Raw genomic sequence first — 14,945 nt, 5'->3', positions numbered from 1 at the left:
AAAAGGTGAACATACACAGACATTTGCTCATTCTCTTTCTTGCTGTCTCTCTTTCCAAGCGAACACCCTGCCTCTGTGTGAGAGACTGACCGCTGAGGTGCTCAGTGTGGCAGAGAGCCCGCTACTGGTCTTCTCTGTGCTCCCATTGTGCCAAAGCCATCCAAATGCCAGTGATGCCTGCAGGGCATGCCCGCTGTGTGCGTATGCTTGTATAGTGTGTGCTCAGACAGTTTTATGTCAGTGCGTGTGTGTATAGCTGAGTGTTGCTGTTCTCGCCCACGGGTGGCACCACGCTGTGATCCTTATTCAGTTCCTCGATAGGAAGCTTCTGGTTGTTGTTGTACACTGAAAACCATGTTTCTGTGTTTGTATGAGCCTTTTGTAGACTCAAATTGGGAATTGGACCTCCTTTTTTGTGCCTCTGGTAGCACTGCCTGTCTATAAGCTAGTATGATCTTACAAAAAGAGCGATTTCTGGAGCATTTCAGTGCAATGCAGGCTGTGAAAAAATGTAGCACTTTTACATTTTCTTACAGCGATGGGAGCCAGAGTGGTGTGCACATACGCGTTTGAGAACAAACAACATCCCCACTGCCCCCTTTTTTGGATGAGAGCTGTGACATCACAACCCATCACCATGGCAACATCCTGCTCTCCACTACTGCATCTCCTGCAGAGTGTGTCTGTATGTGTAAGAGTCTGTGTGTTGCGACAGCTTGAGGCCAATGAGTCGGTCACAATGTGACAGGACTCTGTGCTCCTCTGAGACCCAGACCACTGGGGACTGACAGGAGTCCCGTAGGTCCACTGTGGACATGTTTGTGAATCCGTGTGCATTCTTCATGTGTGCACGAGGTAGCTGCATCTATACCCCAGGCTGCTGAAGTGTAATAAATACCCACAGATGTGTTAAAATAGGCTTAGTGCATTGATACACTTGAGAGACACACGACAGACCGCCACTATGCGTTTGTTTTTTTGATCTCCTTGGAGCTCCCCAGAGGTTTTATAACTTATCTTGCGATCAATCAAACAAGCCCCACATGAATTCACATGAATTCACAAGGCTGAGCGTGTAGAGCAGCAGGCTTTCAATACTAAAGCTCTCATGGGTTGCAGTTTGATTTGTGGCCACAGTGCTCTCTGTATAGTTGCCTTTCTGTTTTTATATTTTGACATTTACCCAAGCATGCAAAATCTGCCCATTAAAGCTTTAATACACACCTCCAATACGCCTGCTTTTACTACTGCTAAGTGGTGAGCAACTCCCCTGGAAGGACCAGAGTTTATGTACATCGCTCAAGGGCCTCAGCAGTAGTTAATGAGGGAGGGAAGAGTACTTCTTATTCATGTGTTCCTCCCCAGGTTTTTCCCAGCTGGACAGGGAGGTGATTTCCCAGATGGCCACCTCCATAAAGTCTGACTTCAGGTGGTGCAGCTGAGGACATAAGCAGGAGAGCTAGGCATAATGTGCAGAGTAATCCAGTCTTATTAACATATTTTATGGACAAATGAAAAGTAGTCAACAGTACCTACTATTATGTTTTGCATTTACATTTCCATTACCCCTTTGCAAATGTACACAGCCTCAGAGTGTAGTGTGACGTAACTTTGACATTTTCTACTGCCAAGGTCTTCCCAAGAAAACAACCAAAACAGGTGTTTTGCTCACAAGTGTTGCCAGGTGGTTATGTGCTGATCCTTCTGGAAGTGGCATGACCATGGCAACTTGGGTAGTCATATGGCAGAGATCTCAGGACAGCCAACGAGCTCTGGGACAGCTGTTAGGCCCCTTCATCCCAGTTCACAGCCCACTGGGCCTGTTTCTGGAACCTTATTAGCTTGCTGATACAGCACTGGGATGCGCTGGTCTCAGGTGTCATTATTTCGGTCCAGTTCACAGTTCCTAACTAAACAGCGATCCCAGAAGTTGAAATGTGGGGTTTCGGGTTATATTGCACACCTAATCAGATGGCTAAGTCTGGAAAACCCTAAAGAAGAACCTGAAACGGTGTAGCTTGAATCCCTTTAAGGTTAGCCTTAGCTTGGGAAAACAGTGTTTGCCTGTTAGCCTTTGTATAGTTTCGCTACTGTCTTCTAGACCAGGTCTTTCCAGAAGATGAGACTCCAGTATTGTTTGCTTGAAGTCTCCTTGTATTATATTTCCCAGTCAGGAAAAAAATGTCAAAGCGTTACTGTTTTCCATTTTGAGCGCTTGAATGAATTACCGTAAATTTTGGACTATAAGCCGCTACTTTTTTTTTTTTTTTAACACTGCGGCTTTTAAAACGATGCGGCTTATTTATGGATTTTTCTTGCGGGACAATGAGCTTGTGCCGCAAAAACATTTGACTTTGTCACATCGGATCTTAATATCAGTCATTTTGCGCTTCATGCACGCACCCTCATCATGGAAAACACACGGAGAAATACATATGATGCAGCTTTCAAGTTAAAGGCGATCGAACTGGCTGTCAAAGAAGGAAATAGAGCTGCTGCACGTAAAGTTGACACTGACAGCGACAACGAATTTACGGTATGTCCCATTTCTTGCTTTTCAGTCTTATTACTGCATACACATATTCCATCTAACTGACTGCTAACTACCCTGAACAGCTGATCCAATCATTGTTCGGTAAACATGAGGGATGGCAGGCCTGTCACACTTCTGATTTATCTGCATGTTGATGTAGTGTGCATCCAGCTGTAGTAAGAGCTAGAGTCAGGAAAATAGTTTAAAGAGTGCTGTCCTTTTTTACCCATAGCTTTAGAGCAATAATTGAAGTAATGCAAAAGTAACAAGTGCTGATGCGGTCAAATCTATGCTACAATCCAGTGATTATGAAGGCATGTCTTGTTAACTACAACTGGGAGAAATAACTGTGTGTTTCTGTCAAAGGAGTACATCAGAAACCTTTCAAACTTATCACCATCAATTTTTTTTGTTTTTGTTTATTTGATTGGCCATTTTTTCCACTTCACTGCAGGAAGAGCCTCTATCTGTTACTAACTGCAGTTGTTAAATCATTCTGACATTTACACATCATTAAATCTGTACACCTAACTTTATATTAATAAGCAAATTGTGTTTGTTTTTGATGTTGTTTTGTCAATAATTTACGATTACATCGGCTTCTTCATCCAATATTGGATATTGATCTTGGAATATGTGTCTGTTGAGTTAACCATTCTGTTAGTGGTTTTGTTAATAATAAGAATTATAATTCCCTGTTTTCAAAAACATTTTATAACCACTATAAAAATGATTTGGGCAAACCAACAAAGCAACACTTCTTGCTTCTTTGCATTTTGATTTTTTGGTAAAGTAAAATACTGGATGTTTAATGTGACAGCAGATATCAAGGTTGTTTTGGATTATCACTTAAACAACTTTTAGGGTTGTCATATGAGGCCTTCACTGGTTTACAAATAAATTAAACAAAAACTTTACATTGTTACTGTCAAGCTCTTCAAAGCATTAATTTTTTAAAAAAATATATTTTTTATGAAGCATCATTGTTCAAGTGGTTAAATATCCCAGTTGTCAGAAAACACAAATTACATTCTAAAAGACCTATAAATACACCTGTCGTTACGGCTTGAACTGGACATAGATGCCACTCAGCTGTTAGCGACATGAAGGCTTTCCAAAGTATCTGATTCACTATAACACTGTTATCTCTGGATGTGAAAAGGGGTGAGTGAAACCATCAGTCACAACAAAGTGAGGAGAAAAGGAAGGAGAGATGTTTCGTAACTTATAGTTCCATTATTTCGAGAAAAACAACAACAACCCAGTACTTGATAAACTCTTTAGCACCAAGCTACTCAAGACACCATCAAGTTATTTTTGAGTATTTTTTGAGACTATTTTTAGACTGAAGTGTTCATCAGACTGATCTTTTAGCTCTGTCACTGACCACTCTGATCAACAAGTCAAATTTAAACCTGGGAAAGTTAACTGGAGCTTTTATTAATGGAGAATTTTTAGATCCAGATTATTAACTCTTTGTTAGCTAGCATGCAGGTGATATCAATACAAGTCCCATTTTAGAAGAATCCAAATTACCTGACTATAGATAAACTGCTGTTTAGGAAACGTGACTCATTCCCCAAGTTTCTAAACCAGCTGGCTTAGCTACTGTAACAACACACACACACACACACACACACACACACACACACAGAGAGAGAGACACAAAAGTAAGGCAATGAAAGAGAATGGACATCTGACTAACATCCAAAAAACACCACACTCTGTGAAGGCTCCACATGTCCAAACAAGGAGGCAAAAAGCAACAAACATCCTTTTTCCACCCACAGTGAGCTAACAGTAGTTGAACCTTTGCACCCTGCAGGTGAGTCAGGACGCCGACCAGGTTTGTTTTTTTATCAGGGTCGCTGAATTTGTTGCTGAAACAGGCAGATCGACACAGTCAACAGCCAGCGGTCATGCTGTTCAAATAAGAGTCACATGTGTCACTGGGATGCAGCTCACGATGACTCAAAGTCAAACAGACAACAGGACACTTGAAAAGAGGAAAGACAGAGAAAAGAAAGTGTTCTGCAAGCTAATGATGACTCAAACTCCTTTGGGGAAAAAAAGGTTTGTTCAATTGTGTTTATTAAACCCGCTAATTTTTTAATCAACTGAGCACTTAATTGATTTGCTTAATTCATTAACTGCAGTGATTCCTGAGATTGACAGAAACACTGGGTGGTGCCAGAGTTTCAGGTGTGAGCAGGATGCTAATTGAGCGACTCATCAAGGAAGGATTTATCTTCCTCACTAAAAGAGAAAGGTGACTTTCAACCCTAATACTTTGTGATCATCAATCAGGCTGCGGAGGAGCTTCTGTCTTGTGCCATTGCTACAAAGTATCTACAGAGACTTTTCTCGCCTTTTGGAAGGACGATTAAGTCGCTGGAATCCCGTGATTATAGTAATTATAATATGGCGAGTGCATTAAGCGGGTATCAGCTCTGAGACGAAGACTGGCTTTAAATGTCAAGATGCCATCTGTAATCACTCCACATGCTATTAAAATTTAACCTCTGAGACGCTCCCAGAGGTAGTGGCAATCAGAAGTCATACCACATTATGGCGCCACAGCCAAAGAACGTAAATAATTACACAACAATCCAGTAAGACACACCCACAACAGACGGACTAATCAGAGGATTAACAAGCCACTTCCTGTTAGAAGTTTATGGGCAGTTCTTCACTCATGTTCGTAACTCTTTTCAGCTGTTCCTGTGTCATGTGGGTTTTTAAATTCTGACAGTATCCAAAGGGGGAAGTCTGTCCTCATTTCCTGACCATGAACTCATAAATAAATCTCTGGGACAAGTAAAGACGTTGGTTATTTAATACGATTGTCATGGTAGTAAATATTAGTGCAGTTTTTTTTTTTTTTTCCAAAAGGGAGATATGAGAGCTGTTGAAATCTGTGCTCATCAAAAGATAAAAGAATGGAAGATGATAAATATTCTATTTTATAGCGACGTGCTGCGGGATGGAGCGAAGCTCAGGTTTGGAATTTGGAACCGGAGTCAATCCTCGGCACAGCAAGCGAGCTCTAAAATGTTAGAGACACTTTCAGGCTCATTCGCTTTCCAACCTTTTTACCCAGCACCAAACCCTGGCAGACCTAGCAGCATAGTCTCCCCTAAATGCTTTTATTGAGACATCTAATTGCAGCTTGGGCTTTCTCTTTTCAAGAGAACAGGCAGAGGAACAAAAACAGGGCTTATTAACCCCAAAACAGGCTTCGAGGCACAGGGCGCTTGCGTGCACAGACGCTATAAGGTGCAGCTCATCAAAGATGCTTTTTTGACTTGGGGCATGAATCAGAGAGAGAGAGAACTCCACACATACAGTTGCAACCCAGACAGCCCAGTCACACCCAGATAAAGCAGCAAGAATTATAACAGGCAAAAGCAAAATGTAATATATCATCACCAATGACAGGAACAGCTCGTTGACAATGCAACACTTTCATATTATTTCACACCCGCCCATCTGACTAGAACAATAAGGGGTTTAAAAGCAATCACATCTGAGCCTTGAGGAAACCTTTCATTTCATATGTTCACAATAGAGTCAGTCATTTTATTGCTTATTTCCTCAGTCAGATATCTTTTTTCTTCACATTAGAGGGTCTGTATTAATGCATTGGCATCACCCTGGCACTCCAAAAGAAGAGACTGCACTACTTAAAAGATAATGAGGAAACAATCTTGGCAGGTGCGATAGATCCCACTGTTTTATAGCGCTGGGATTATCAAAGGATTATCTAACAATAATTATGCACCCAAGGTCGACGCACTGCTTTCATGTTCACACTGTGAGTGGCAGCGAGATGTGTGTGCGATAGAAAAAAAGGCTGTGAGGAGGCAAAGGTGCTGGAGTGTGCAAATATGCCTGGTGATGTGTGAGCAGTGAAAGGGTATGAACCCAATCACAAGTTCCAAAAAGTCAGTTATCGGTACCAAACACAAGCAATAGTAAATATCTCCTATAGTTAGAAGCAACACATGGGAAGCCGCCCCTCCACAATCTGGAAATCAGAAGTCTCCTGTTCATGATCAAGTTGAATTGGCCAAAAAAAGAAAAAAGTCGTCGTTATGAAATCTTCAGTCAAAGATTAACAGAAAGAAGCAAAGAACTCTGTCTTTTTCTTTCTCAGAGTTGCACATCACAATTTTTACAAACCCCGCAGGAAGTGAGTGAGCAGTGTAAAATGTATTGTTAACTGTTCTAAATGTGCCATGTAGCAATCTTCAAAAAGTCAGGCTCTCTTTTGTTGCTAGTGAAGGCGTCTTTTTTCTAAAATCTGACAGGAGGAGGGCGGATTGATGTTAAAATCTTCAACAAGAGACAGAGAAACTGACGTTTGACAGCCGATTTGTCCTTTTATTATTCTTTAAAAGATGGAGAGCTGATTTTCAAGCACCTACGTTTTTCTATCTTTCGGATACAAATGATGAACAAAGGGCCTGTAGAGCTTCTAAAAGAGACATTAAACAGCTGCTCTAGCATTCCTCCAGTACTGTAGGACTTTTCATCATGCCATGATTGAAACTACAATAACGCAGCTCAGACAATGTGGACTTGTATGTTGTGTAATAAACATGCTATACACTTGTATGCAAACATTAGTCAGACCAATGGTAGAAGCAACCAATTAGATGGAAAGACGATGGATAGTTAGTATCTGATTAGTCGGACTGATGGAGTCGGCTTTGGTTCACAGAGTCTAATTGAACAAATCATTGCAATGCAGTTTTGTTTGTGCTGTATTTTCATTAAGTGCAGTGACTAGACTTTACAGTGGAAGGCAGGGAACCTTGAACCTTATATAGTCTGGAAAAGATAAGTCAAAGTGAACACTATTATAAAGAAGATATAAAAGGTATAAAAGCTTATTCTTATTGTGCTAAGGAGGTCCAGTACTTAAAGAGTCGGTTAACCCAGATCAGACTGACTTATAAATCTGTAGATGATGTTTCTTTGCCCATAATGAGTGTTGAATTTTGAGGGTTTTAAAGACCTTTTGACTTGCAAAGAACATGGCAGTGAAAGAGTTTTGATTGTGACAAAAGAACAGACAAAAACAGAGACGAGTCCTCCTCTCAAAGTAAGGTGTCATGCATGTTGACAGTTTGATTTCATTTTGTACTGTTACTTTTCCCTTGAAGCAAATCAACTTCTGACAGGCCAACACTTGTTACACAAACACAACATGAAAACTCTATCTACTTCTATTGTGCTGGGATGTAGAAATGTCATTCCGCTAGATGTGTGCAAACCTTTCAGAGATTAAACGATCAAGTATCTTCATTACTAATTTTTTTTAGATCTGGGTGAACGGACCATTTGGGAGATTTAAAAGCACAACAAGCAAGCCTTATTTAATATTACTGCTACAGTTATAATCTCAACTCTACAACATTTTTTTTTTAACACAAACAAATACACATCTTCTGATGTCAATCTGAACCTTTGTTATTTTAGTACCTGTCAGCTGTCAATTTTCAAGATGAGGACATGTTCCCCTGCTTTGATCTACAATACTTATCATAGAGGTGAAGTTTTACAATATAAGATAAATATAAGACATAAAACGCCTGACATGATGAAGGTCAAATCCCCCGAAGAAAAAGGAAAAAATATCTAGATTGTTAAAAACTGTCCCTTGCCAGCAGACCAACAAATCCTTCCTCAAAAGGCAGTCCTTCTTATGATTTTTTTAAGCATGATCATGTGACTTAAATAGGAATAAGATGTCAATGTCGATGTCCGTGGGTGATTTTGGTTTGGGGAGGTGCGTAGATGCGTCTCTTACATAAAGGGGTGTGAGGCTCACCAGTTGTGGACGAGATGTTGACGTCAATGCTGATCTCCGGGATCCCTCCGCCCTTCAGCGCCGCCACGCAGGTGTACGTCCCAAAGTCGGTGAACTTGAGATCTATGATGTCCAGGTTGGTGGTGCCGGGGGAGATGTCAGGGTCTGTCTGGGTAATGACCATTCGCTCGGAGCTCCGCAGGGCACGGCCGTTCTTCAGCCAGCTGAACGTCAACTCCTCTGGCGGTGTTGCCTCGACCTAGGACATCCAGCAGGTCATTATTTATGCTTCACTTATGAGTCATGTTATGATTTAATGTTTTTATATGCAGATGTTACATTGTGAGTGCTTTTCTTTGTTTTTACCTGACAGGATATCTTGACCTCACGTCCAATCTGGATGTTGTCATCATTGTGGTATGGGTCAGGAGTGATCCAGAATCGCCCCTTTTTCAAAGCTGTGTAGAGAATGATAATTTAATCAGAACCACAGTTACATGTGTGTCATTGACTTTAGACAAGAGGTAGATGTAGCTCTTGAAGGTGAAGCCAATCAGAAGTTTCACAACCCTCTTTTTAAATTCATAGTCTTGATTTAATTTGTCCAGTCTTCTTTAATACAGGGAGAATTTAGTTAATTATTATTTAAATGACCTATATACCCTGTAATGGATAAACATGTAAAATAAGGCAGGGGATGCTTTAGGGCGTGTCTACCTGTGGTTGACAAGTCGATTGAGACAATTGGCTGGAAGATGTAAAATTGCATTGCTAACCTGTTGTCCAAATATGGTCAATTCTGATTCTAAAAATCCTAGACGGCAGCAGCCAAATACCAATGTCAGGATGAAAACAGTGTTTTGAAAAAGCTTTTAGTTACATGTTGTTGGCTACTTCTATGTCACTTATACAGTCTTTTATTTGCCACTGCTGATGTTCCTTCTACAAGTGGGCCACAGGGGCACACAAGTAGTACACTTTTACATGTACAATACACATGTTGTGTGGTTTGGGAAAATACAATCCCAAATAGAGGATCTTTTGGTTGTTTTTTTTTTGTCTACCAATGGCTGTAAATAACTGTTGAGGTATAGCAATGAAAACCTAATTTGAACCAGTCCAAATTTCACGCACAGATCCAAATGTGTAGACGGGCTGAAATGTGTCAGCTTTAACTAATAAAACAGTTTTTAGCATTGCGTAAGTTGTATCACTCGAGTACTGCAGTTGTTAACTCCACCAGAACTTTGAGAGTAGAAATATTTCTGACGGCTATAACTGTTCAGCTTCAACAACAAGTGAAAGTTGAGCTTTTTTTCCTGCAGCTGAAGGGTCAAACAAAGAACTCAGCAGATAAAGAAGAATCGTGTTTGTTTTGAAGACAAGCGCTTTGATCCAACATTAAAATTGATAACTACAGAATGAAGAATCCAACAGCATTCAGGCAGGTTCACACTAGGATCCACACACACACACACACACACACACACACACACTGTGAAATTGGAGAGATACCTAACAAAATATCCACCATTGCTAATCCAATTTGGTTTACTAACTCTATTTTCAAAGCCTTGCTTCTCTGCACTGAAAAAAAGAAGATGATTTCATTATAATGCATGCTGTATTGGTTCCAAACCCTGTGCCTCTACTGTTCAATTCATCTCCTCAGCGAAAAAAAAAAAAAAAGCTGACGGCACCATGGAAATCTTTTCATCTAGCAATTCCCAAGTGACATTATCATATTCAGTTTGGTAAAGGGAAAACAAAAACAAAACCTGTGTGTCAGATTTAAACACAGGAAATTGAATGTGCAGAACACTGTGATTCATGCCGAGCTCCCAACTTTGAGGGGAGCGACGGGTGACACCCGCCTCCTTGACATGATCTTCCTGCTTGTGTTTGAAATCAGCATTGGCAGGCCACGAATCCCATTTAAGATGCGTGTCAGATACAAATATTACAATCATGTCAACATGCCGAAAGCTCACAAACAGTACAGAACCATTTCACTCACACATGTCTTTGTCTTTTTATCTGCAACACACTGTCTATCGATCATGTATACAATTCAATAATTCTCTCTTGGAAACGGTGTCAATTAGCATAATAAAGTTTGCCATATATTTCTGTGACCTTTACAGGGGTGAAGATAACACAGGTAACGATAATGGTCATTACCTGCAAGATGCATTAATTTCCCATTTAGTCTCAGCTTGGTCTTACGACCAACATGCCATGATTCACTTTCCTTTAAAGCCAAGATACACACTATGAGGTTAATAGGACAATATGTCAGTCATTTTGAGAGCATATCTCTTAGAAACATACATTTCAATCAATCACACACGTCAGAGAGAGGCCGGAACAGATTGGTAGTTCAATGTTGACAGTTTGAAAAGGCTTTTGTGTTTCAGGGACATGCTCGGCAGATTTGGAAGCTGCTTCTTAAGAAAGTATTATCTCATACCCAACCACACAGAGACGTTTTCCCCACACTAAGTCATTGTCCTGTCACAGGTGACAGCGGATAAACATTTGGATTAACTGCTTTCCTCTTCTGACATTCCTCCAGCTCAAATGTACTCTACTTTCAACTCAAGAAACTATAACACATCCAGGCACTTGACCATCCCCGTTCAGGTTTGCCTTCTCTGTGTGGCCTTCTTCTTCATGAAGTCATCTATCAGACAAAACCAGCACAGGTCTCACCTCTAAGAAGCTTCTGATGTTTAAACGTATTATTCATCTGCTTGAAATGTTGTGAACTGCTAGACAAGGCCAAACAATAATTCTGATGCCCTGGTAGAAATAAAGTTTAGGATTGAAAAATTATCCTCCACAGCTCTTATGATCTGCGGGTTTATTACGTCATTGATGTTGTGCATGACTGTCTCATTAAATACCAGATAATAAAGTGACTGCTTTTCCAAGTACAATCTGTATGTATGGAGGATCGTTGAAGCTGCTGAACCACTGAGAGCAGCAAAATCTCAAGTGAGGTGGACAGAAAAAACAACCTGGTGGCACTATTGTTCTTCTAAAGGTTAGCAGGTAACGTATTCTTTCATTTGATCCATTTGCTTCAGGACGCTTTATATCTAAACGAACTTATAGATGCATTAAAGTCTGTTCCTTAATTTTTCATATTCAACTTTATAACTTAAGATACATTAAAAAAAGGTTGTTTCGTAGCCTAATACTAAACGAATGAAACAAAGTTTTGTTTTTCATAAAAAAATAAGTGGGAACATAACATTGCCAGAGTCTATTTGGTTCAATGACATCACGGGGAAGAGAATGACGTTGTTGTTTGTTGAGAGAGAGTTTAATCTTCTTAGAGACGTCTCAAAGACTTGACCAGAACATTTTTGGTTCAAATGTTGGGTTCCAAGATTAAAGGAATTTTCTTTTAGCATTGTAATGTTCTTAAAACCTTGATTGAAAAATGTTTAAACTGTTGTCTAATGTTTTACATATCCTGACACTTATTCAGTGTTAAATGGTCAATAAGCTTTCCACTCAACATCATAGCTGATAAATTTTTTTATCCAACTGAAACTCTGGTGTTGTTTAAACCTTACTGACAACAGGCCTCACTGAGTTTAACTTCAATAAATAATGTTTTGGGCCTTTCAGCCTTTATTGGATAGGACAGCCAAGAGAGAAATGAAATGTTGGGAGAAGAAAGTGAGGGATGACATGCAGCAAAGAACTAAGGCCGGATTAACCCAGGGCTGCTGCAATGAGGACTACAGCCTGAGAACATGGGGCGCGATACATAACCACTAGGATATCCGGCACCCCAATGAGTGTAACTTTGGACCCCACGATCTCTTCACAAAACAATATGTACAGATGATATAAGGGCTTCAGTGTTAAGAAACTATGCAGTGGGTTTCAAAGTTTTCTTAAGCGGCATGAACATGTGTCACAAAGTCTTGGAGAAGCCAGAGGTTCTGCTTTCTTCGCACATTATTAAGACTTATTGGTCTGCATTTAAAGCTTTAGCTCTTCAGACTAAAGTAAACGCATGAACCTTAGTGCACTGATTTGATATCAACATAAATGGAACATGTGCATGAAAATGAACAGAGTTTGATCATATGATATAGAAAATAAAGTATTCTTCGTCTACTTTAAGTTTTATGATTAAAAAGTTTGGAAGTGATTGCCGACATAGGGGAAGAAGAGATTACAGTCCACACTGACCTGAGTGCCTGTGCTCCATTTTTTAATATCTATGATAATACGAGCACACCAAGGAGACTCACTATATTATCATACTGATCAGATATTTCACTGGCAAGCATCAGAGCTAACATAGATTTAAAAACAAAATCTCCGCAGTGTGTGTGAAAATCCTTAACAACCTCTTTCTCACCTTAAGTTTCAAACATCTTATTATGGCTTTTGAGTGGTAATTTGAGGGAAATTATAGGAAAGAAACTCTGTGTATTAAACATGAATAAAAAGAGACCCATGCAAGGTGAAAAGTTTATTGTATTTCAAACTCATCTTGCATCACATGCACACAGATTTAAAATTAGATTCCACTACCACAGATCTTAACTTGTAGTTACACAGGGAGAAGAAACGTCTTATTGAATCACAATGGCCACTTTCCTTCTTTCCTACACTTTCCGTTGTGGTGACTCAGCCTTCCCTCTTTGCTCTCAGAGCTGCAGTACCAAGTCACAATGGCCAGCGCCTGCATGTGTGCACTCATGCATTTTGAATGTTTCCCTCCCTGCTTCATCCACATTCAGACCTCCTTTTCCTGCATTTTTTCTTACCATAAATATTGAATAGCAAGTAGGTAGTCCCGTAAATCGACTACATTTATGTACAAGAGAGATAAGTGGGCATTCCATCAGCTCGTTGTAGTACGATTTGCAGGACAGCTGCTCTGATTCAAATGGTGCCTATTCCCTCATGCATGGGAGAACACCCAAAAACTGGAGGGTTTTTTTCTTTTCTAAAGGGGGCTGTGGAGAGAGTGCGAGGTGAAAAGTACAGTTGGGAGACTTTATCGGGTAATGTAACACTGTCACTCCTTCTTCCACATTTTGTGATAACCATTCTCTGTAAAAGCAACATGAATCTTTAAAGAGGGCTCTGCACCGGAACAGAACTTTCCCATTTACTCTTCAGTTGGAAGTCCCCAACAATGGTTACATAACTTGTCAAACATCATTTATTTCTTAAATGAGTATTCCTCTAGTAGTAGTTAGTGAGTCCATATTTATGTTAGTGTTGGTCCACAGCAAATAGGGTGGACAAAATAGCTAATGTAACTTAAAACAATGGCCCTGCATGTATTCGCAAGCTTCCATTGCAGAGACATGACAAAGGAGCTCACATCTTTTTTTCATGTCATCTAAGTGTGGGTGTACAGCTCTGAATCCACATAACGCACTGTCTAAACTGACAATATACTGAATACTGCCCCCCAACTTGATGGTTATCATGCCATAAGCAACTTACTGATGCACTTCCACATCACATATCTCCATTAATCACTTAATTCTGAACCTTTAATAAGCAAATACTGCAATAGCATGCCCGTTGAGCCTTATAAAGGATCTGGCCATCAGGGCCCCTCAGCTTTGGGATGACCTTCCTGAGGAGATAACGTGTCAGAACTTTTAGAGACTTGCTTTTATGTGATATTGTATTCTTATTGCATACTTCCCTTTTATTTACATTTCCATTAAGCCATTTTTTAAAAATACTTTATATATTTTTTTCCATAACATCCTTGATTTCTTTCTATTGTTTTTATTTCCACTCAGGGCTATAATATATTTTGTTGCATTTAGTTATGATTGGTTTTGTCGGTTTTACTTTTTAAATATATCTTTTTAATGCTTTAATTTCTTTTCAGTGCTCTTCTTATTTGCTTTAATCTATTTTTATTCTCTCTATTTCCTCTAATTGCTCAGACATAATACATCCTTAGTTCATGGTGTTGGGTTTTTGTGTTGCTTTGGTTCATTATGATTAGCTGGTGGTTGTTTCAGGTCCTTTGTTTTGGGGTTCATATGTTTTGTTGTTATGTATGCTTTCCTTTACTTTGTAAACCTTTGTTTTCAAAGCTGCTGTAAAGTTATTAATAGCAACAACAACATACATTCAATACTTGCATAGCTCTGTAGTTCTTGTAGTAGGTCATGTTACCTGACAACATATAAAACGTGTTAGAAAAAGGTTACTTTTGTTTTCAAGCTACATCTCTATAAATATCAGCAAGTCTCCAATCAGAGTTTGTTCGGTAGGCTGTGTGTTCGTGCTGTAAGCTCAAATGTTTGCACATGGAATCACTTGTGTCTATGTTAGTGGCTTGGAATGATGGATGTCTTGAGCACAGAAGCTCCATACCTGAATTTAACAGAAATCCCCATGAGGAATTGTCAAAAAAAAATCCAACAACACGGCGGCAATAGATTTTGAATCTCTGATAGCTCCAACAAAGCTTGTTCCTTGTCATCACACAGGGAGAAGACGTTGCTTCGTGAAAGAGTCAGGGAACACATGCACAAAGTCGGCTCGTATGTTTGTGAGTAGACGTGGAAACACAAATGCCAGGCTCACTTC

The 14,945-nt window shown here is 39.8% G+C and overlaps 1 protein-coding gene across 2 annotated transcripts in view; it reads right to left on the bottom strand.

Moving 5' to 3' along the window:
- The window catches only part of LOC306839172 (MAM domain-containing glycosylphosphatidylinositol anchor protein 2), a 174,983-nt gene that overhangs the window by 53,940 nt on the left and 106,098 nt on the right, over positions 1-14,945 (bottom strand). For both annotated transcript variants that reach the window (XM_079367710.1, XM_079367711.1), the window contains exons 7-8: positions 8,715-8,806; positions 8,370-8,607 (exon numbers count right to left, since the gene is read on the bottom strand). In XM_079367710.1, the coding sequence (XP_079223836.1) occupies positions 8,370-8,607; positions 8,715-8,806 (330 nt within the window). The remainder of the gene's footprint in view (positions 1-8,369; positions 8,608-8,714; positions 8,807-14,945) is intronic.

This window comes from Symphodus melops, assembly GCF_947650265.1.
Source record: "Symphodus melops genome assembly, chromosome: 1".
Lineage (NCBI taxonomy): Eukaryota > Metazoa > Chordata > Actinopteri > Labriformes > Labridae > Symphodus > Symphodus melops.
The sequence above is the reverse complement of the archived record's forward strand: the minus strand, read 5'-3'. Positions and strand labels throughout refer to the sequence as shown.